Raw genomic sequence first — 24,362 nt, 5'->3', positions numbered from 1 at the left:
TGTCACATCCCAAAATAATAGAATTTTTCTTGAGATGGCATACAATACTGTCAAAGTTCAAAACAAATCCTAAAAATAGTTGTGTGAACGTTTAGATATGAAAATAATAGAATCAGAAGCCAGAAAAATCTAAAGGCTTTATGCATGATTTTTTTCTCCCCCACAAATAGAAACCGTGTACAATTTGAGGGAAGAGAATAGACAACTCCGGAAGGCACACCAGGACATGCATACACAGCTCCAAGACGTCAAGGTAAAACAAAACCTGGCATTTGACTGCTTGGTATTGCCCTGCTTTACTTTGTAGAACAGCTTTACGAGTCATTCCCTAATTGACCTGCATTACAAACCCACATTGTTATTTTGGGCTTTGCATAAACCTGGAGTGTGCCCACTACTTTTACCGCATCTGTGTTAGAAGCTAGAAGATGGTCTGAAAATCCAAACATTTTCATTAGTACCAAAGTGATTCTTTGGCTAGATGGTTGGATTTTAATAAGCTTTTTATTTACAAAGGTTTATTAATAACGAAGTATTTGTTCCTTTAGTTTTGATTTCATTGTAAGGGATTATGATGTTTAGAAAGCTCGTTTTAGATTTCAGAATCTACCTTATCGTCTTCTCTCTACAATGATTTTTACACTTAGCAAGTGCTTCAAGAACAGCGAACAAGCAGGCAAGAAAACTACGTTTGGGTGCTCATACCACTGTCAGCCGAAGAAGAATCTGTCTTAGAATGTTAAATCTCAACATGTAAAATTCTTTTTTGTGTAGCAGCAACATAAGAATTTACTCTCCGAGCATGAACAACTTGTAGTGACTTTGGAAGACCACAAGAGTGCGCTAGCTGCTGCACAGGTTAGAAGGGTAGCAGCCTCTATCGGTTCTCGTTACAATCTGCTTAACATTTCCGAATTTCTTTATGCATGTAGTCTCTTACAAGCCAATCTGCAGTAAGTTCTTAGGACAGAGCTCTCCTGATCCTGAAGATGATGCATGCTTTCAAAATTCAATCAAGAGACTATAAAATAAGGTTTTGATTATTTTTTTGCACTGGTAGTGTGGTACCCATGACTGTCTATACCCTCCACCAGCCCCTACATGCAATGGTCAAACGCTTGTTTAAATCACAGTAATTAATCCTTATATATGGTCTTCTGCCACTCTCTGACCTGTGGTGATTCTTATGGGATCTGTAGGATTTTATGATGCAAGCTACCAAACAAATTATTGTCAGACTTTTTCTTCCATCCCTCCCTCCCTTGCTTCCGTATCCCAACCTACACACACTCTTTTTAGGACTAGCCTTATGTGTTCTTGGCCAAATTACAGAAAATAAGAGATCTCATGTCAGTGGAGAAGGGAAAATGAGTCGTAAATTCCGTTTTTCAAAGCCTAGAACACTCCCTGGCACAGAGCAGGCCCTCAGGAGTTATTTATTGAATGTACAAATGAACGATACCATACTGTGTTTTACAGCTTTCTAGAAGAAGCAAACAAACAGGAATGGCTAGCTTAGTCACTAGGTTTGTACTTTTTTTCAGTTGGAGGAATTAAGAGGAAAACCAGCTATCTGTCTTACCGGGAGACCATGTGTAATTTTTTTGTCTTTGTAAAATTATAAAAAGTAGAACACGCTGGGCCCCGACCCATCTCATAGACTGTAGAATCTGTGTTTGTGGGACTCCTTTTTAAGGTAGCCATTGAGTATCCCTATGAAACTGTAGCTGTGTGGTAATTTTTTACAGGTGCACAAATTAAATTGACTTTAAGAGATCATTTCATTTAAAACCTTCTTTATAAAATTTTTACCAAATATTACTTTATTTGAGACTGTTTTTCATGCTGAAAAATGCGACAAACCAATTTGAATATTCTGTGTGCTGTCATGGCCTCAAATATTAATCTAAGCAACAGTGTGAAAATCCAGAGAAATGTAAGTAAAATAGTGCATTTGATGACCAAAACCAAATTCTGTAGTAAGCACACTGGCAGTTTTACAGACAAGATTTTGCAATAGAAAAAGATTTTATTAATGTAACTTATGTGTAGTATTTCTTTAAAAATATTTTCTGCTGGTTTGAGAAGGGGCTCAAGTTGGCCTGCCCACCACCCCCTTTAAATCATTCTGCCAGAACTAGGTGTAGTACTCAGATCCCTCTATTAATACTTTTCCCTGGATCTCCTTAGAAAAGAAATGCTGCTTCAAGTGTCTACATTTCTTATGTAAATCATCTTATGAGACTTTGACTTGACATCCTGATTTTTTTTTAAAGATTTATTTATTTGAGAGAGAGTGAGAGAGTGCGCGTGCATGGTGGAAGGGGCAGAGGGAGAGGGAGAGAGACAATCTCTAGCAGACTCTGAGCTGAGCACGGAGCCTGACGTGGGGCACAACATCACGACCCCAAGATCGTGACCTGAGCCGAAACCAAGAGTTGGATGTTCAACTGACTGAGCCACCCAGGTGCCTGACAACCCAATTTATAAGTGTAGTTGAGTGAGGGGACAGCAAGAACAGAATAGAGGGACGCCTGGGTGGCTCAGTCGGTTAAGTATCTGCCTTCAACTTAGGTCATGATCCCAGGGTTCTCAGATCGAGCCCTACATCTGGCTCCTTGCTCACGGGGAGCCTGCTTCTCCCTCTGCCTGCCCCTTCCCTTGCTTGTGTTCTCTCTCTGACAAATAAATAAAATCTTAAAGAAAAAAATAAATAAAATCTTAAAGAAAAAAAAAAGAACAGAATACAATTTGAGTTTATAGTGTGTCAGGGATCATCATAAGATTTAACGTTATTTAACGTTCACAGTCTACTGAATTATATTACATTGTGTCCTTTTTGTAACTAAATAAAAGGAGGTCGAGGGGAAATAAAATAGCTGGCCCAAGTTCAGCGACCAGAACGGAGCTTAGAGTTTAAGTCCTCTTGATATCACGGCCATGTGTAACTCTTCAGCTGGTGTTTTTGGAGACTTTCCTGCATCACAGTTACCTGTGTAACTGTGTGGCCTTGCCCCACACCTACTAAGTGATCATTTCTAGGGTGGGGGCCCAGGAGATTGCACTTTTAACACGATCCTTCTGGGACTCTCAGGGCACACTAATATTTGAGTACTGCAGCACAACTGCTTTCAAATATATATCTAGGAGGAGGAGAAGGAAGAAATATTTCTTAAAAGTATCACTATGTGGGGGGCACCTGGGTGGCTCAGTGGGTTAAAGCCTCTGCTTTCGGCTCAGGTCATGATCCCAGCGTCCTGGGATCGAGCCCCGCATTGGGCTCTCTGCTCAGCAGGGAGCCTGCTTCCTCCCTTCTCTCTCTGCCTGCCTCTCTGCCTACTTGTGATCTGTCTGTCAAATAAATAAATAAAATCTTAAAAAAAAAAAAAAAAAAAAAGTATCACTATGTGGATGTCTTTTTAAAAAAATTTTCTTTGACCACCAAAGTTGGTTTGCAGATGTTTTGATAGATTTCTGGGATAAGGGCCACTATTAGCCATATGGCATACCTTTATACAAACTGCAAGGATGAATGCCTCTGAGACAGATTTAGCAAGAAAACTACTGCACCTTTGTGTGAATTGGATAAAAAAATGCCCCCCCTTTGCTGGGGTGGAAGAGTGCACGACTGGGGCGGTGGGAGTACCAGCTGGATTCTAGCCTCCACTCACCGCTCTGCTGTGCCCACTGGCTGGGAAACTTGTCCAGAAGAGATTTCTGTGTTTTTCGTATGTGTTTATGTAGGTGTGTCTTTACACATACAGCATTTCTGTTTTAGGATAACAGTGTTGGTGCATATGATGAGCTAAGTATGAGCAGTGTCTATTGATTTTCTTAGTTAAGGTATTTGATTTTTTTTCTGTCTTTCTAGCTCCTTGTATTAAAGATATTGTGCATGCACACACACACATACATACCACCACCGCACAGACACACCTGGATGAGTTAATTGTACTTCAATTCTTACATCAGTGGCTTTATCACCTGAGAAGAAAGGGGGTTCACAATGGAGGAATAAAAATCGAGGCTCGTTTCATACCGATGCTGTTGCTTTCCTAAATCTGCAGAACATAATACCAGAAGCGTTCTGGAAAGTTAGGGAACCCTATTTGAGCACAGATTGATGGGGGGTGGGGGGATGGCCTGAGTGGTTTTATAAATAAATAACTAAATATACATAAAGATTTACTTAGTTGCTTATTTTAAACTTGTGACTCCTTTTCACTGAAAAATGGTACTCAGACCATATTGGTAAAAGATACCTGCACTTGTATTTATATAATTGTGTGAATTTTTAAACATATTTTTAATGCTATAAAACTGATGGCAAACTATCTTTTAATAGTGATATTTATACCAGAAAGTTATTTATAAAAATTCTGACTGTTTAACATAGCATGAGAAGCTAACATCTGTCTTAGATCTTTTTTTTTCCTCCGTTCCCTTTATATCTAATTCTCATTTGCATGTGCTTAAAAATGGTTAAGCGTGTCCAAGTGAGAATAGCTAATGCATGGAAATAATCTGCATCTTTTTCCTAACTTGTACTTGGGTATATTTTAGTCTTGTCTTCCAGTGAACCTTAATGTCCATCCATGAACGATATCTCTTTCCCTCCTCAAATTGTACAATTTGCATCCAATTGTGCAATTTACACACAGACACAAGTTGCAGAATATAAACAATTGAGAGATACTCTGAATAGAATTCCAAGCCTTCGAAACCCAGAGCAAGCAAAGCAGCAGAATGTTACCCAGGTGACACATTCTCCACGAGGTGACAACACAGTGAGGGAGAATGCAGCCGGGGAGCCACGGGAGGTAAGAGGCGTGAACCGGTATTCTGTGATGGGGTCACTTTCCCTGTCAAGCTGTCATCAGGTCAACTGCTCTAGATATTGCCAACTCTTCCTTCAGAACAGTGGTTCTCAAATTTCGCCGTATATCAGAGTCCCCGGCAGAGCTGTTAGAACGCAGAGAGTTGGGCCCTAGCCCAGAATTTCCAGTTCAGTTATTTTGGGATGAAGCCTGAAGATTTGCATTTCTAACTGATTCAGCTGGTCTGGGGAGGACAATCAGAGCTACTGCTACAGTATTTTCTGGGAAAGACTTTACTGGCTTTATTTGTTCATGTGGGTTTATTTTTTTTTTGAAGGGGCTGTTGTGTCTGAATTTTTAAATTTTCTTTTTGTTCCTGTTGTTTGGTTTTTGGGGGGGTAGAGTAAGAAGATTAAATGATCATGAGGCTGTTCTATAATAGCCCACTCAAGAATTAAAGTTGGTAGTATAGTTGAACTTGGTGCAGTGCTAGGTCCACACAGAACAAGCCAAAAATTGTATTTAAGAGGACTTTATAAAACTGTCAAAGATATGAGTGCTAGTCTCTTAATCCACTTTTTGTTTGTTTGTTTGTTATTCCTGCTTTCATAAAAGTTGAGCCTTGCTTAAGAGTGTCTTCTAAGTGGGACATCAAAAGTAGGGTCACCCCTGTCCTCAATTCTAAAGAAGTTGTTGTTTTAATCACATGCGTAATACAAATGACAAATATGGCTATCTTTCTCCCGGAGAAAGTTGTTTTTAACAATGAATGTTTAAGAAGCTGTGTCCTGAGTTACCATCTTACGGGAATAATTAAGTCTCTACAAGTGGACTTCATAGAAGTCTTCAGTCTGGCAGAGCACTCCTTCACAGGCAAGAACGTCTCTGTCTTCATGGACCCTTCTTTGTTACTATTAAGAGAACATGACCAGATCCCTGGCCTGGGAATTGGTTCTATTCCCTGTCTGAGTCTGACTACCCATTTACTGAATTAATTAATCTTTTAATGACTTAGACCTTTAGTTTTTCATCTGTGAGGTGGAGATAGTAGTTATCTTCTATAACCTTTCTCACGGTAATGCTGTGGAGATAAATGGCAGGTATTTGAAAGCACTTAAGGCCCTTTGGAGAAATATTTCATGTAAAGCCAGAGCAGTATTATGTCAAACCTGACAGGTGTGTGAGGATGTTGGTAAGACATACATCTCCAGAAGTTGTCCTCAGATGTCTGAGAGAGGACTTTCTTCCTCCATTTACTTTTCATTCGTTCATTCATTCATTTATTCATTCCAATTTCTCGGTTATAGTTCTGCTAATTTAAGAGGGTTTCACATTTATTTCAATTTGGAGGAACAATCTGACCAAAAATTTTTTCCAGTGAATAAGGTTGGAGTGGGGGAAAGAGTGATAAATTTTCTTACGATATTATGTCATCTTTTTTTTGCCCCTCTTTTCTAATCAATGAAGGTCACATGGTAATCTCTGAAACTTTAAATCCAGGAAAACCAATTTAAACCAGTCAATTTTAGAAGAGGAGTTCTCTGTAAAAAGACATGTCTTATGTTGAATTTTATGTGTTAACAATCCAGAATATTTACCAAGGATTTCCTCTAATTTGAAGAAATACTACTCTAATATGTTTTTAAAAATATTTTATTGTATCTGGCTTAATGGGCACTATTTTTAGCTAACATGGATGCCTATTAGTAATGGCATTCTTTTTTCCTGGTTAGTAGGAAATAAACCCAACTCATCATCAATTTGATCTTATCCTTCTCTTTTCAAATCATATTTTTTTTAAAGTTCCATTTAAGTAAGCTCTCCACTCTTCCCACACCTGTGGGACTTGAACTCATAATCTGGAGATAAAGTCGCATACTCGTGGGAAAGAGCCAGCCCAGTGTCCCCCTTTCCAAATCCTTACTGAAAACAAAATTTACATTGAAGGAAATTACATAAACTCTTCATCACTTGAAGGTTGAGGGGTTTTTCCTTTTTGTCTTAAGGGAAAACAGAAGTTAGATGGCTTTCCCTACTGAGATGTGGTCACATACAGGCTTTACTCTTAAGTTATGTACTGTGTTCTTCTTGGGATGAAATTGTGCTTATGTTATCTCTATTTTATAAGTGAGATTACAGAGTGAGAAGAGTTAAGTGACTCCATTACAGCCATAATTTTCAGTCAGGACTGTCTTTCTAGACTCCAGGATTTTGCTTATGTTGTAACCCAGACACATGGTAATAAAGACCTTTTATCACTGCTTTCAAAATTGAAGAGTGTCATTTCCAGTGATGTGCTTGGCCTAGGTGTCTCGAAATAGCGACGGGTGGCAGACGCATGAAGCAGTTCCTCGAAGAACGGAAGAAACAAAACTTTACCCTCTCACCCAGAAGGAGGCAGAGTTTCAGGCTCCAGCAGAGCTGAAGCCCCAGGTAGCCGAAGCCAGAGAGCCGGAGGAGCGGCAGGTGGAAGAGGAGCACAGAAGGGCCCTGGAGGAGGAAGCCATGGAGCAGGTCGGGCAGGCCGAAGGTCTGGAGGAGGAGCACGACCCGTCCCCCGAGGAACAGGATCGGGAGTGGAGGGAACAGCATGAACCTGGAGAGGAAGCCAACCTTCTGGGAGGGCACGCTCCTGCCCAGGTACAAGGTCATCTGCTTCCCGTCCACCAGGGTTATGTTTTGGCGGTTGGGACAGGGAGCATGGCTTTGCTTTTAAATATTGAAAAAGCCTCCCCAGAGCTGACAATCTCTCAGACAAAATCTGAGAGTTCACTAAATGTTACATGCTCCTAGCATAGCCGATCAGGTAGCTCAGAAAGATGCCTGGGGGAAGAGAGGGCTGTTGGTGAGTGTATTTTCTTTGTCAGTAGCATCACACAGGGAGCTCCTTGCTGCCCTTCCTTGAGCAGTGAGAGGAGAGAGGAGTGCCTGACTGGGCACTTCCCAGTGTTCAAGTCCCATGGGCGTCGTGAGGCTGAGAAAGGTCTCATTTTCTATGATCAAAAGTCTGCTTCTCCCCGTTCATTTACTATCAAATGGTAGTTTGGCTTTTGCACATTCATCTTCAAGGTGGTTATTAAGTTGTCACAAGGCTGATCTTATCACTTAAGGATGCCCCACTGGGGGAGGATGTTTACCCAGTCTCTGCTCAGGCTCCCCCTGCAGAGCACTTCCTTCTCACAGAAATATGGTTTTTTCCCTTTGAAAGATCCATTATTATTAGAAATCATTCTTGAAAAGAACTTTAAGTGGCACTGAATGAAGAGAGGTATCTTTCTCCCGCTGTCTGTCCTCAGATACCCGACGGTGGGCTACTTGGCCTTTACACAGATGCCTGATCCCCTTTTACTTATGACTCTGAAGTTGTGTTTGCCCTCAGACTTTCTAACACTTCAAGCTGGTTGAGGCTTTGGGCTGAGTAGATGCAAAGGCCTCGACTGCTTTTCTATATTCTTGCCAACTTAGCATGGAGAAGCCTCTCCCTTTCTTGTGTCCCTCATAGCTTTCTTCAAAAGCAATCCCCACCATGGGTTTGATTTCCCTTACCCATGTACCTTCTTCCTGTTGGTGAAAGTCGTGTGTGCTTATATTGGTTGGGACAGGGGGTGGCGGAGGAGTGAGTGACGGGTAGCTCGGTGTGCAGCAGAGTTTAAGAATTCCTATATCTGTTTTTGCTTTCATTGAAAGGTCTTATGGTCTCACCTGTTCTCTTTTTCTTTGAAGAAATCAGTTCTCTGCCTCTCGACCTTTACCTGAAATTCGGCTGGCTTCCCCGCCCCTCTATGGTTAACCTGAGACTGGTTGTGCATTCCTAGAATTAATTGGCATCCCTGCATCTTAAACTCTTCGTGGAAAAGCCTTAGCCACAGCTTCAGCTCACAAATGCCCCAGTTACTGTGAAGTCACCCAAGTGCCCACTTATGCCAGAGCCTTTTGAACCTAACATTTAATGAAGGTCCAAAACTGATTTTGTCTGTGATCCCTCTTTCACGTGAGAGAGAGCACATGGAAAATCTGCCAGAATGCCAGCAAATCAGGGAGATCGGATGCTAAAAGAAGCTGAGGGTGCCTCAGAGGGTTGGGAAGTAGGCGTTCTGGCCCTGGGGGACCTTGGGGTCAGGGTGTAATCACGGTTCACCTGACAGACAGGGATTAATTCAACAAGCCAGCCCTGCCCCCTGACTTGGTCCGCGAAGAACAGAGAATCCAGAGGTCCCGACTGTTCTTGCTCAGCACCTGCTTGTTGTGACTCAGGTCCACCCTTCGGCCAAGCCGGTCAGCAGAATCCGGTCGCCTTATGAGGAGCAGCTGGAACAGCAGCAAGTGGTGGCGCGGCTGGGGGAGGAGGCGCAGCCGCCGAGGGAGCACCAGGAGGCGCTGCACCAGCCGCGGCTTCAGGGACCCTTGTGGAGGCAGCGGCAGCGGCAGCGGCAGCAGCAGCAGCAGCAGCTTCTGGCCGGAGAGGCGGCCCGGCAGAGGCCGGCCAGCCCCGAGGAGGGGCGGCCGCAGCCCCCCGAACAGCTCCGGTAGCCTCCTCCTGATGGGTGCTCAGAGCCCCTCTTCTTGTTCTCCTTATTTGTATTTGTTTATTTATTTTTAAAGATTTTATTTATTTATTGGAGAGGGAGAGCACAAGTGAGAGAGGAGGGCATGAGCCGGGGAAGGGCGGTCGGAGGGAGAAGCAGACTCCGCGCTGAAACGGGAGCCGGTGGTGGGACTGGACTCCAGCACCCCCGGACCATGGCCTCCACCGAAGTCATACGCTTGACTGAGCCACCCAGGGGCCCTGCGCCTCTTGCCTCTTGTTCGTATAAGCAGATGGCAAACAGCTTTGTTACCCACGAGCCTGAGCGTCTCCTGTGGATGGGGCAGAACAGCGGCTTGAGAATTAAATTTCTAAATATTTAATTTTTAAAATAATCAACATTTTTAACCCCTAATTAAAAATGTTAGGGCTCTAAGCTTAGTTTAGGCCTCAAAATAGCCTGGCAGGTTTGGGGCTAACTTTATTTTACTTTATCACTTGAAAGGCGTTTTCTCTCTTTTAAAGTATTCTTTGAAATTGTGTCTGGAATCTTTATGAAACCTAATAGCACAAGGTTTACAAAAAAAATTGTTTATGACTTTTTAAAAAAGGTTGAAAACTTTGTTTATTGCTACCTTTAAATATAAATGATGTACGGCCAGTTGTGCCATTTAATCTGTCACTGAATTGGTGCTGTTTGTGTCTCTTCCAGGCAGCAAGCTCGTTATGATGCTATGGATCATGATATTGTTCAGGGAGCCGAGGACCAGGGCATCCAAGAAGAGGAAGGAGGTGGTGAGACTTCTTAGATGATGGATATGTTAATAAGATTACTTGGTAACATGTGATATCCACTCAGATTCATGTGCACATCTGAGTACACACAAAGGACATCTGTGTACTGTGCATCTTTTGCTGTTGTTGCTGTTATGTTTTTGGTAGTCCTCCCAAACAGTGCATGCTGGTGGTCCAGACAGCTCGAGATCATCTCTTTCCTTTCTGATGTTTTTTCCGTCGCTTAAGCTTCTTGTATATTGAATTACTATTTTTGATTCATTATCAGAGGGCTGTTATACTCTGGGAAATGACTCCATTTTCACCTTACCTTGGAAGCCTTTGGATCATTGCCTTTAAAACTTTTTCAGATTAAGGCAATAGTAGCTTCCACTTGTGGTGAGCATCTTCTGTGTAATTTATCAAGTATCACTTACTATATAATAGAACTAGAAAGTAACAGTCTCTCTGGCAACTTTAACACTCAGATATGTATCCTTTCTTAAAGAGCTAAAAAAGAAGGTGATTACCCAAACTCCCTCTATAGCCTGTTCTGAAATTTTATAGCCCTTCTAGTCATGAAATTGTTTTCCTTATGTCCCCCCGTACAGCACTTTAAGCTTTTTTGTTCCATTATCAGTAAGAGGAGAGAACAGTTTGTTCTCTTATTTATTTAATGAATCCCTTGGTGCACTTGAAACCTGATGGTAAGTTACCTTGCATCCCCATTTCCTATAAGCTAAATACTCTCCATGTACTTAACCTTTCCTCTTACATCTTACTTAAAAAGTTGTTTGTTCTTCTCTTTGTATGCTCTTATCTAAATTCCCTTTATGGAAATACTTTTTTTCAAAAACAGTGAGGAAATGTCTACGTGAGCTGAAATGTGAGCTGTGTCTGTGGCGCGGCAGCCTTCAGCACTGCCATATCAGACGACACCGGGTGGGCTGGCTTTGATCTGAGCTCTGCAGATGGGGTTGTTCTTTCTTTCATTTCCTGAGACGTTATCAGTTTCTTCTTTTGGTACCTTGCTACTTCCTCTGATAGTACCGAAAGTTAGCTGATAATTTTGGCAGTGTCCAGTTGACTGGGCTTTCTTTTATTGTGAAAGTTTTGGTTATTGTTTTCTGCATAATAAGGGGGAGAATGCAGCTTATGTTACAAACACTGGTTTGAGAAGGTAAGAATGGTGTCACTCACCCACGCTATGTCCTTAGACACATGGTCTGGGACAGGGACATAGTTTTATTCAGAAAAGCTGAGATGTATGCCATATGGTGAATTAATCTCTCTGGAGGAGAGATTGGGTGAAATGGTCTGGAGGAAAGCCCATCAGTGGCTTTTCTTTGAGTGAAAGGGCAAGATCCCGTCTGGTTCATCTGCACTGATGTTAGTTCCTTCAATTTGCTAGCCTATGAGAGAGACAACCAGCACCAAGATGAGGCAGAAGAAGACCCAGAGAATGGACATGAGCCTCAAGATCAGGGGCCCCACGAAACCGACCCAGAATCTGAGGCAGATGTAAGTGTCCTTTCTGTTGGTCATGACACTTGGAAACCCCCAGGGTTGGGGGGAGGGGGCAGAGGAAACTTGAAGGTTTGCCTGATACCATGCCTCTGGCTCTAGCCCTGGCTCCAGATGTGTCTGTTATTTTGTCAGTGCAGAAGGAAGGGGGCTTGTGTAATGGCATCAGCAATATTGTTAACTGTAAACTGGGGGTACGTGTGGGTGATGAGACTGGTTCAAAAGTTCTGGGAAAACATAGAAGGACTTTCCCTCTGCCAACTTCTAGATTAATAAAATTAATACTGAGAAAAATGAAATTGAGACGTATTGAAATATGTAGTCATTTTGAAAGATGGCAGGGAGGGGGACAAGTGTGGGAGTCAGAGAACCAGAGAAAGGAAATGGACCATCATGGAGCCTGTTGAATAGTCCCATAGAGTGTTCTGTATGTCTTGTGACTCTCATCTCCCAGTAGTCAGGGGCCATTTTCATCAATACATGGGTGGCTAAGGATGTGTGGCTTGAGAAGTAAAAGAAAAATCTGCTCAGGTGCCAAGGTGCTATAGAAAAAATAGGATATAAATTGGTAGAGACCTACTAACCAGGAATGTTCTTTGTGTTTACCGAGAAAGGACCCAGGCTCTCAGTTCACAGCTGTGCGGCCCAGAGCCCGAGGCAAGCAAGGCTCCGTGGGGCATGTTCTTGTGCAGACGTGTAGATGAGTTCTACAGCTTACTTTAGCTCTCTTGTCATCTTGCTAGTAAATCAACCACCATGTTTATGAAATTCAGTCAATGCTTTCATATGGGTCCTGTTTGTATGGGAAGGAGGATCCATATCCTTCCTTGAGAATCCTGCAAGGAAGGCTTCTTGATAGCTATCCTGACAGCGATAGAGACCAAGTCTCACTCTGAGGCTTCATCTATTAGAAGCCTTTGCTGCTTCCCTTAAGTGTTCTGTTGGTGACCCTGGAGGCATCGGGAGGCTCCCGCAAGCATTACCGTCTGCCCAGCTTGGGCTTTAAACTCTGAATCTTTATGAGGACATGGATTATTTTGAAAGGTGATTTGGGAGTTTGAGAAAATAGAAATAGAAAAATAGAAAATAGGGATAAATCTCAAGTTGATCATGTGAAGGGCATTTGTTGAACATGGTCACTGAGAGCTGCCAGAGAAGGAGTTGGGGGAGAGGTTTTTCATGATACACCGCCAGAGACTGGGTTAGCCCGTTCTTGTTTCCTTTAGAGCCCATTTCTTAGGTCCTTTCTGGTGGCACCTTCTCGCTCTTCGAGGGCTGTCCACCCACTTACCGTGAAAAATCCCTGGCAGAGGAAAGTTTGCCTGTATAAAAATCAGCATACTCATGGAAGAAGTTACAATTACCTATCAAAATCTCTCATTTTAATGATCTCTCCTAGTTGGTCTTTTAGCTTTTTTCTTTTCTTTTTTTTTTTTTAGATTTTATTTATTTATTTGACAGAGAGACAGTGAGGTGGGCACGAGCGCCTGAGCTCTTGCAAGCACATAGGAGGGGGTGTGGAAGAGGGAGAAGCAGGCTCCCCACTGAGCAGGGAGCCTGATGCAGGGCTCCATCCTAGGACCACACGATCATGACCTGAGCCGAAGGTAGTCATTTAACCACCTGAGCCAACCAGGCGCCCTGTCTTGTAGCTTTTATTAACTGTTTTTCTTGTTGTCTATTTAGTTATGCTCACATTTCTTGTGATAGAATTCAGAGGACTGTTTTGGAATCGCTTGCAGAAAACAAGTGTTGTTTGTACAGCATTCTCATTCATTCATCCTCTGACGAATAATGCAAGGAGTTTTCTCTTGACAGTGGGATGTGTACTTGTGAGTCTTGGCAAGGATAGATCTGAACATTCTGGTGGAGGACGATTTCATTTTCTGCCAGTGTGTGGCCTTTCAAATGAAATTAAATTTAATCCTGGATTTTGAAGTAGTGGTTGCTTTTTATTCACATTTTGCAGAGGGCTGCTGTAGAGGATATAAACCCAGCAGATGACCCTAATAATCAAGGCGAAGATGAATTTGAGGAAGCCGAGCAAGTGAGGGAAGAAAATTTGCCAGATGAAAACGAAGAGCCAAAACAAAATAATCAAAAGCAAGAGAATGCCGAGATGGAGGAACATTTGGTGGTAAGCAGACGCTAGTACAGAGGTGGTTTTAACCTGGGTGTCTTATTAACTGTCTAGATCTTGCAAAAGGTCAGTCTAATGCACGCTGATGGAAGGTTTGCCTCTTTGGTTGGGTTTTAGGCCATTATGTGAAACAATATATCCATACTCAGAGAGAGAGAGTAACACCCCTCCTAGGTTTTGTTTTCGGAAGGGTTATTCATCATTTTCTGACCACTGATGCATTGAAAGTACATTTTTTATGGCAGCAAGCTTGCTCTTCTTCGCAGCGTACTGTGAAATGCATCTCCAATGTTCAGTAACCTGAGCTTCCCCTTTTGTTTCAACAGATGGCAGGAAACCCAGACCAGCAGGAGGATAATGTTGACGAGCAGTACCAGGAAGAGGGAGAGGAGGAGGTAGGGAGGCGGAGTGCAGGAAACTGGTCAGGATGCTTGGTGTATCGCACTCCCCTTAAGTCACGGCATGGGCTTCGACACACCTTCTGTAGACACCTTTAGAAAGACAGGCGGGAGGAGAAAAGGTGCTTTCAAGAAGAAATGGACCGTGGAAGTAGAGATGTTTGGTTAGGAGGCAACCAAAACAGGGTCATAGAATCCTTCCTCCTGGTTCTCACTAGAAATTTTGAAATGAAAGAAGACATGTGGCCTTCTAGGAATGGTGGACCTAGGTCTGTCTGTTTTTTGTAAGAATATTTTCTCCTGTTTCTTTCCCCCATAAAAGAGAGAACAACAAAGCTTTGCCTGTTGAGGGGTTCTGGAGTGACCCCTGTAACTTGTAGACATTGCCACAGTTCTGCCTCAAGAGGGTACCTCCCAGTGTCTGTCAGAATACAGTTAACACCCTCCAAAAGAGTTTTAAGTGTCTACTTTTTGCCTCTTCCGTCCTAGGAATTTAGTGTCATAATGAAATTTAATGAAGAAGGAAAGGAAAAATATGTAAGAAGCTCAGCTGAATAAAAAGCATTTGGGTAGAATTTCTTTTTTTTTTTGAAGATTTATTCTAAAGAGAGAGAGAGAGTGAGCATGGGGTGGGGAGGAGCAGAGGGAGAGAGAGAGGGAATCTCAAACGGACTCCCTGTGAGCACATAGCCTGACACAGGGCTCGATCGTACAACCTGAGATCATGACCTGAAGCAAAATCTAAGAGCTGCTTTAACCAACTGCACCACGTAGGCATCCCATGGGTGGAATTTCTTTCTTTCTTCTTTTCTTAAAAGATTTTATTTATTTATTTGTCAGAAAGAGAGAGAGAGAGCACAAGCAGCAAGAGAGTCAGGCAGAGGGAGAAGCAGACTCCTGCTGAGCAATGGGCCCAATGTGAGACTCGATCCTGGGACCCTGGGATCATGACCTGAGCCGAAGGCAGACACTTAACCAACTGAGCCACTCAGGTGTTCCTCCATGGGTGGAATTTCTTAAATTTCATTTTAGTTTCCTTTTTATTGTAAACTTCTGGCAGATGATTGCTGACTAGTTTCAGGGAGTGCCTGTCTCGATGGCACACCTATGTAAGTGAGGGACAAGCATGGCTGGTTGGGGCTGGTTAGTCACAGTGCTCTACTGTATGGACCACTGAAGCTCCACACCTGGGGACATGCTATGAATGAGGCACAGGCTTCAACAAGTCCCATGTTGAGTCTCGCTGTGGTTCAGAGGGGGTTTCTCAGCCAGGCTTCTTGCCGTTGTGAAGCTTTAGCCCTAAGGGGAACTGCATGAATGAATGGACAAATGTCAGCCCAGACAGATCCACCCGCCAATGGGGCTCCTGCTCAGAATACATGTGCTGCTGGTACTCGTGTGCATAGTTCGCTCAACTAGCCCTGCTTTTTAATTTTTGTAGCATTTGTTGTCCCCTTCTCAGAACTAATGTTAATAAAATTTGTGCTTATACTGGAAAAACAGAAAGGGATGTTGCTCTTTACAGCCATTGGCAACATACAGCTCTACTCATGTGCACTCTGGCTTGATCTTTTTATTCTTTCTCTGTTCTCATCCTGCTGTTCATCCTGATCAAGATCCTGAGCTATGGTATCACAAGAGAGCATTAGAAAAACTAGCAGCCTTGAATATTAAGACATTTGGCAAGAAAAAGGTATTCATCTGGACTTCTCTTGTAACAGGATGTCTAGACAAATATTATTCTGTCTCATTATGTCCGATGCCAGATATCTTTGAGGGATTAAAAGAGAGGAGGTTCACCTTGACGTTTTTTTTTAAATGCAGAAGGGTAAACATAAAATTTTAATCCGTATTTACTGATTTTTTTTTTTTTTTAACCTTCATGTTATGTCAGTTAAGGTGGAGAGAGCACTCCAGTGATCCAAGCGGGTTCAAGGATAGGGAAAAAAGAAAGAGACAGGAGGGGAAGAGAGTGGTGACAGGCTGGGGAGAGGACTGCTGCTTTTTGTCCCTCGGGTGCACTGAGCCCACTGGAGCCCTTTTCTCTCCCTGCAGTGGGCCCTGGGTCCTGCTTCTCTTTCTCTGGTTTCCTGCTCTGAATTCCTCTCTGGAGTATCTGCCCCTCTTGCATAGGCCTGAGGTTTGAGGTCGTGCACCCTCCCATGGAGGAATGCTCTCAGCCTGCCTTTCTCCTTCCCTGGGTGACTCCTCTCTCTGTCCCTGAGGGGGCCCTTGCACAGACTGTGGTGCCTTCCTGAGATGGTTAGCTCTTGATCTTCCCACCTTTTCCCATTGTTCCCAGTTCTTTCTTGGAGGAGGGAGAGGAGTGTTTCCCAAATACGATTTAAGGCTAGTAATAGTCGGAGATGAAGTTCTCACCAGACAGCAACAAAATGGGAAAGAGAGGAATGCAATATGTGAGAACCATTTCATGTTTCTAAGTGATGCTTGTGAGACATTTGTGGGATGCTCCAAAAGCCGTGAAGTGACATGTCATCTGTGTCCTTCTTCTCTGCATTGAGCCTCAGAGTATACTGACTACAGGGATGTATGGCCCATTGCTTTCGTTGCTTCCCCTCCCACATCACCTGACTTCCATCAGCATTTGCTCCTAGGAATGAAGTCCATCTTGCCAGGGCCCTCCCTGCTTAGAGGTTCAGCCTGTCAGACTTGTGACTTGAGCTCAGAGAGTGGAACCCAAGACAAGTGTGTTTTTTGGAAATCTGCACTATCCCTGCCTTCTTTTAGTGTAATAGTGTTACCCTTCTATGATATAAAAATGATGATGATGAACAAGTGTTCATGGATTATTGTTTGGGACATTCATGTGGGGATCCCATCCCTGTGTTGCTTACTTTCCAGACTTTTTATCTACTGATGAGCAGACAAGACAAAGTATGGCATTGTCAAAAGGTGCTATGGTGCTTAAAAGTGATTTAAATGCTCAAAAAAATATATAAGTTAAATGACCGCTTGAAAACTATCAGTGCTCATTTTGTCCAAATATAATCGAACATAGATGGATCTGTGCACTCGTGGGAGAGCACGCACAGGGTTACTTGGCTACCTTTAGTGGGACTGCCAGCCGGGAGTCACCCTAGCAGAGCTGGCCAGGCAGCACAGCTCCCCTGTTCACCATGACTCCAAGAGCTGCTGGTGCTGAAGGCCTTTCCTTTGTCACATTCCATCCACATCCTTGGATCTTAGCATTCTGATCTACTTCAAGTTCAGCCTTCTGGTTCCTGTCTCATCCCATGACATCTTTGATGTGTAAAGCCAAAGCCCATTTCGGACTCAGTAGATCTGTCTTATTTTGGCGATTAAACTTTGCTACATCACATAGGGACCGTTTCTAAAATGCCTAAGACATTAGATTTCAGTGAATAAAAATGAGTAATGAGGAGCAATGTTGGGAAATCTCTGACAGAATGTTTGCATCAGCTTTATCAGGGTACTAAAGAGGGTCGAATGTGGAAGACGTAATTGGTGTGTCTCCATTATAAAAGAGTAACATTTGGCTTCTGTTATTAGTCTAAGCATATTTGAAAATTAGAAACTCTGTGTATCATTTTGTTCCTTTTCAGTAATGCCTTTTAAAACAAGTTTGCATTACTTTTGTTCCAAACACAAAGAAGATATTACCAGAATAAAAATGTCTACCTATAAGTTTGAAAATTACAAAATTTGCATTTGTGGGTTCTGTAAATTAAAGAGTAATTTACATCAGGGCTTCTTACTTCAGATTCTATTGACAACTGATAAACAACCCAGATTTTCTGTAGTAGATCTCCAGGGAAGAGAAGAAAGTATGTGTGCAAGGGCATTTATTTCTCTAGTCAGAGACATTCTTAACCCTACACTGCCTGTCACTCAGGCTAGTAGCTCTCAGTCTTTGCCATGGCTAAGAATCCCTTTGGAGAGTGTGTGAAAGGTACAAACTCCTGGATTGGATTTTACCCTCAGAGATTTTGATCTTAACCTATGGTGGGGCCTAGGAATCAGAGTTCCAGGAACATGGTGTTTGGAGAAGCATTCTTGGAACAGGAGGCCACAGGTGGACTCAGGGAAGTCTGAACCTCCTAAACTTCTGTGTCAAATGATGTGTATCTGTGCCTATTTGCATACATTTGCATTTCTTCCAAAAGTCTTAAAAGGGTCCATGACCCCCCCACACACAGAAAATTAAAAATCACTGATTTTTATCAAACCCTTTTATTTGACAGATAAGAAATTTGACCCTTAGAGAGGTTAGCCAAGTTTCTGAAGATCACATAGCTGGTTATTGTTGGAACCATGATTAGAGCCCATCCCGATCTGATTTTAGAGGCTATCATAATTAAGTATACCAAGGACAGTAACTAAATAATTGATATGGGCATGTTCTTCTTGATGGAAGTTAGTGAATGCAGAAGGAATGATGGAATTAGAAAGTCACCATTTTTGTAGCCCCCAATTAAAACAAGTGACTTAAGAGCCAGTCATCAATGGATGACATCTCTAGATGAATGGAGGTCAGGGAATTTTATCATGGAGGGATCAGGCAGTTACCTTCTGAGCTCACCAACCAACTTCAGCCTCACAAAAAATGGGACCAGTGTTATGTGCTTCCTGATGTGATGAAAATTCAAAAATCTGCAGCATCACCTCTGAAAAACTCTTGCTTTGCAAATTGAATCTGAATTCACATAAATTTTTAACTTCCTTTTATAAGAAATGTGAGGGCTGGAGGAATGAATTAAGTGAGATGTTAAAGAAGCCAGTGAATCCAGAGTGTGGGTCATTCTACAGGAAAACAAGTCAATAGCATTAAGGAAAAAAGGGGAGCAGAACCACTGTTAGGTATGGCCTTTGGATGATGATTAGACTAAACCAACTATAAATGGACAGTTTTGGGGGGTTTTTGTTTTGGTTTTGTTTTTTGATTTTTGATTTTTATTTATTTGACAGAGAGAGAAAGAGAGAGAGAGAGCATGTGTGGGGGAGCGGGGGAGGAGTAGGAGGAGAGGCAAAAGCAGGCTCTCTACTGGGCAGGGATCTCAGGACCTGGGATCATGACCTGAGCCGAAGGCAGATACTTAACCGACTGAGCCGCCTAGGTGCCTGACATCTTGAAGATAATCAGGAAATGTTAAGTCGGAACTAGACATTAGATAATACCGTGGAATTATTTATCAGGTGTGATAATGATGTTGTGGATATATAAGAAAAATCCATTGTTTTTAGAGATACGTACTGAGATGGCTAAGAATGAAATCACATGAGATCTAGAATTTTTAAGAATAGGACATCAAAATAAAGAAAGAAGAAGAAAGAAAGAACAAATGAACAAACAGTGATAGGTGATACAAGGGTGGCAGCATTGAGCTAACTTTTGATCCTTAGTTATGGCTATAAGGAGTTCCCTGATTTATTTGCTTTATTTTTATGTGCTGGCAAATGTTCATAATAGAAACAGGTGACCTTATTTTTATACAGCCAGCATTTTAGAACCACAGTTTATTTTTTTATTTTTATTTTTTTTAACAGAGATCACAAGTAGGCAGAGAGGCAGGCAGAGAGGCAGCGGGGGAAGCAGGTTCCCTGCTGAGCAGAGAACCCTATGTGGGGCTCGATCCCAGGACCCTGAGATCATGACCCAAGCCGAAAGCAGAGGCTTTAACCCACTGAGCCACCCAGGCGCACCAAGAGCCACAGTTTAAATCCAGGTCTGTCCGAATCTACAGCCTTTGTTAGGATTTGGCAGACTACAGGCCTCAGTCCATTTTCTAAGTCAGGTCTCTTTCGAACATGCCTTTTTGTTTACCTATTGTCCACGGCTGCTTCTGCACCCCAGGGGTAGGGTTGAGTAGCTGCTCCAGAGACTTTATGGCTGAGCAAGGCTGAATATTTACTAAATCTGGCATTTTACAAAAAAATTTTGTGGACCCTGATTTCTATATACTTTCCCACCACCTTGCAGTTTCATGGCAGTTCCTTCCCAACCCCAGCTAAACCAAGTTTGGTGTTCACTAGTATATTTTTATTATTAAGGCTGCAGAAGACATACCTTTGTTCACTGAAATTGATGGGGATACTTTAGTAATTTAATGATGTTTCAGTTAGTGAGAATTTAAGTATATATGTAGTCTGAAATTTAATAATTCAGTGTTTACAACTCAAGTGTTACTATGAGATTGTGTGACAAAGGGCGGAAGAGAGGTTATGGACGACTTTAAAGAACCTGTAGGTGAGACTAGGGTGTCTTCTCTTTAGCTCTCACCACTGGGACATGTGAGTACAAAAAAAGCCCTATGCCGCTGTCCCCAGAATGTATTTATTTAGTTGCATTGTAGTTTAGGGGCTGTGCGTCTGGCTGGTGTTGGGCTGATTAGAAGAGGTTCAGGAAAGCTGGGCTCCGTGTGGGCCTCTTTGAAGAGTCATCTTTGTTAGCTCTTAACAAGTCAGGTTCCTTCTGGTAGGCTGTGGTTCATTCGTGTCACACCCGGGCTGGACACTGTGAGGCAGCCCTTAATCTGTTCCCCTTTAAGTGTTAACATCTGTTTGCTTTCCTACCTTGCCCATTTCTGGGATTTTTAACACCCTCTTCCCCGTCTCCGCCCCCAATCTGGTAATTCTGTGTGTCATTCAGGAAGACCTCCTCTTATACCACTGTCCTAGGACAGGTCAGGTTTTCTTTTAGTCCCAGGATACTACATGATGCTTAATGGATGGGCAGCAAAGTTTCTTTGAAATTCAATTGACTTCAGTCTTTTGGCATACATACACGTTTTGAAAGTAGTAGAAAATATTTTACCTTGTATTTTTGTGGAATGGAATCAATAAATAGAGATGATTTGGGGCAAATAATCTCTACTTTCTTTGATTTACATTTTGAAAAAAATAATTGGGATCAGTGACAGACAGGTAATAGTAATAGTGCACATAAAAGAAAACTTGAAACAGAAATGTCATAGTAGAACAGTGGAGAGATGTAGGGATTTGGGGCAGCTTAGTAACTATTTCATGAAGAAATTGAAATGATGGTATTTTATGTTTAGGTATTTTAGCCAGAGAAACTTACTCTTAATTACAGGATTATATGTACACATTTTCTCTGTTTTCTGCTACCTCATGTATAGGTAGTGGTATCTGTTTTCTATGCCTTCACAGAGCAGGTGTTTTTTGCATTGATTCATTTATTCATTCATTGACTGATGCATTTCACCAGTATTTATTAAGCAGTTGCCACGTGCCAGGGACACACCTAGGTATTGAAGACAGTTGAGTAAGACAGATGGTTCCTGTCTTCCTAGAACTTACATTCCATCAGAGCTTTCAGACATCTGCAGTTCTCCCATTTTGAAATGGGGAATTTTTAATTTTATAAGCTGAATTTCTTCAGGTATTATACTTGCAGGGTTAATGCTCATTCAGAGAAAGAAACTCAAACAGAAAAGTCCTAGGCTCCAAATCGATGGCATTGATTTTTTTGTAGGAGGTGTACTGTACATCTCTTCATAGCTAATAGACAAGTTAAATCTTTGACTCAAAAAGAATTTTATCTTTTTTCGAATTTAGTTTTAGTTTTATTTTGTTTCTGCTATTTTTAATGAACTATTTGGAAATCAAAATCTTGTTGCAAGTGTTTAAATGATATAAAGGGTCATCTGGTATCTCTGGTTTCTTTCAGGTTCAGGAAGATTTGACTGAAGAGAAAAAAAGGGAATTGGAGCATAATGCGGAGGAGACATACGGTGAAAATGAGGAAAACGTAGGTATAGGACAGGGATGGCTACTGCGCGTGTGCGCACGCGTAGGAGACACGTCTGGCTGGTTGGGTAGAGGTACCAGCGGGTACCACTCAGGCGCCGAGCAGTTTTAACGGGCCAGCCTAGAATTAGGAAACCCTGTGACAACGTGACGGTTAGGGAGGACCAGCACTGTTGCCTATCGGAACATACTCCTCCACTCGTTTCCTTCCTCTAAAAATGAGTAACTTCACACTAATTCTTTAAGGAGGGAATTATTTACATCACTAACCCTGCACCCGATCTGTTCGTTTTCCCTTTCCCTTTTCCTTTTAAGGCCGACGAAAAAAACAATGATGGCGAAGAACAAGAAGCTCGAGATGACCACCGCCCCAAAGGCCGAGAGGAACCCTATGAGGAGGAGGAAGAAGAGGAAGAGGACGGGGCTGCGGTTGCGGAGAAATCCCAGCGAAGAGCGGAAATGTAGCGGCGCCGACCGCGTGGACAGTGCTCAGCCGACGGGTCTTTTCAAGCTGCTCAGAAATAAATCTGCCTACTGAACTCTAGGATATTTAATTACAAAAATTAAGAATTTAGACTTTTTTTAACTTTTATATTAGAAATGCTCATACATTTATATGAATATATTTTGATAACCTAGGTTAGAGCTTCTTTTATATTCAAGCTAAACACGAACCAGAAGAAAAACAATAAAGCAAACCTTAGCCTTTGAATCTCATTTTTCATAGATTATGTGATGTTGGAAAGAGCACCGATTTTGTATATTTCAGCTTGTTACTTTTCTATCTCCTAGTTTCCAGGTGTTCTGTTGTTTGCCTTTAATAAAATACAGGATTTCAAGTAGGGAATACCGCAAAATGCTGTATAGCCTTTAAGAACAATGGCCGGTTTATTAACTGCTGCCTTTCTGAGGTTCTTGTGTATAGTTGGGATGGAATTTTCACCCCTCTGTCTCTGGAATGAGATCCATGTACAGAGTGACATACGATTGGAAAAGCATTTTGTTTATAAAGACATTGTTTTTCTGTTATCAGAAAAATGTTTGGCTCTACTTCAAATCACAGCTGTTCATGAAAGGAATTAGATTTTAAAATGAGATGGTACTCAAACTTATGCCACAGTATTCTGGACTTTGATAGTCCAGTATTCAAACAAGGTAGGATGCATCAGTGTATTAACCTTCTTGAAGGACTGAAACCTTGTTTAATAACTAATTTAGTGTGTGTGGGTGGCATTTCCTATGTGAGCACCCATTCAGTTCTTTTTTTTCTGAAATCATCTAGTAATATCCTTGTTTCAATATCTAGTTCTCTACCATAATATATATTTCCCCCATAAACTCTGGTCCTCAATATGTAATCACTTTGATGACAAGTATGAATATGAAGGCATTCCAAATTACATAATTGAATAGGGTTATTTCTTGTAAACTATACAGTAAAACACCCATGGTGATATGATAGACCCTCATGACTTTTCTGTTTGCTGGGATTGGAGCTTGTGTTATGCCCATGTATGGCATTTTAATGACTATAAAAGTCCCCTAAAATAAAAAAATTAAAAATCAGAAATTCTTCTGGGATCAAGACATATTTGTCTCTCTACATAAAGATTTTTAAATATATAGAATTAGGTTATATAATTCATATGTGTGTGGTTTTATACTAATACTCTCAAGTTAATAAAGACATTTAATTTCTACTATTGTTATATGAATGTAAAGTTAGTTTTTAATAACCACACTCATGTATGGTTTTGATTATTATCCCAGTGGAGTTGATTATATGTATGCATAGGAATGTTTTGTTCAAATATATTTTGGATTTTCAATAATCATAAATCAAATTTTACCTTTATGTATAAAAACCCTCTATGTAATGTAAAATGTATAATATTGTACATAATATTCAGAATACAATTATTTTGGTAAATTAGTTTGTATTTTTAATGTCCCAGTTGCAGTATTTAATTATTTGAACCATATTGAAACTTGGTAATAGTCAATAAAGCTATAAAAAGCAAGCGGTAAATCTTGTAAAGTCTGTGATATCTTATTAGTTTCTGATCTTATTCTTCAGTTCTTTTTTATGAAAGGAAAAATTTTAGGAGGTACCAGTATAGATTAATGAATTATAAAATGCTTTTCCAACCTTTTCCTACTTTCCTTATCTCTCTCTCTCTAATTGGATTGGTACTTTATTTTCTTTACCCCTCTCCTAAAGAAAGAGCTAAGAATTATTTTACTTGAGCTAGTTCCTGGGAAGAAAATAGAAATAGGTACAGAAATGTAAGAGACTGTCATGTGAGCACACACAAAACAAGTACATTTTAAAGCCCCCCCCCCCCCCCCCCGCCTCGCCCCAGGAAAGCAACCAGCACAAACCATTCTACTCTATGGCACCAAGTTCTTGTCCCATCCTTCCTTCCTAGCTACTG

The 24,362-nt window shown here is 41.6% G+C and overlaps 1 protein-coding gene across 4 annotated transcripts in view; it reads left to right on the top strand.

The window, feature by feature from the left end:
• GOLIM4 (golgi integral membrane protein 4) overlaps positions 1-23,956 on the top strand; it is an 84,295-nt gene extending 60,339 nt beyond the window's left edge. The window contains exons 6-16 of one of the 4 annotated variants that reach the window (XM_080807715.1): positions 171-253; positions 775-858; positions 4,662-4,820; positions 7,125-7,457; positions 9,072-9,343; positions 10,055-10,134; positions 11,528-11,637; positions 13,610-13,777; positions 14,107-14,175; positions 21,848-21,928; positions 22,243-23,956. In XM_080807715.1, coding sequence (XP_080663841.1) covers positions 171-253; positions 775-858; positions 4,662-4,820; positions 7,125-7,457; positions 9,072-9,343; positions 10,055-10,134; positions 11,528-11,637; positions 13,610-13,777; positions 14,107-14,175; positions 21,848-21,928; positions 22,243-22,392 — 1,589 coding nt within the window. In that variant the 3' untranslated portion in view covers positions 22,393-23,956. Of the gene's footprint in view, positions 1-170; positions 254-774; positions 859-4,661; positions 4,821-7,124; positions 7,458-9,071; positions 9,344-10,054; positions 10,138-11,527; positions 11,638-13,609; positions 13,778-14,106; positions 14,176-21,847; positions 21,929-22,242 lie in introns of all 4 variants that reach the window. The other 3 variants (XM_080807714.1, XM_080807717.1, XM_080807716.1) reach the window with 3 other exon arrangements.
• Positions 23,957-24,362: the final 406 nt, after the last annotated feature.

This window comes from Martes martes (genome assembly GCF_963455335.1).
Source record: "Martes martes genome assembly, chromosome: 1".
In the NCBI taxonomy this organism is placed as follows: domain Eukaryota; kingdom Metazoa; phylum Chordata; class Mammalia; order Carnivora; family Mustelidae; genus Martes; species Martes martes.
This window is presented reverse-complemented; position numbering and strand designations above follow the sequence as displayed.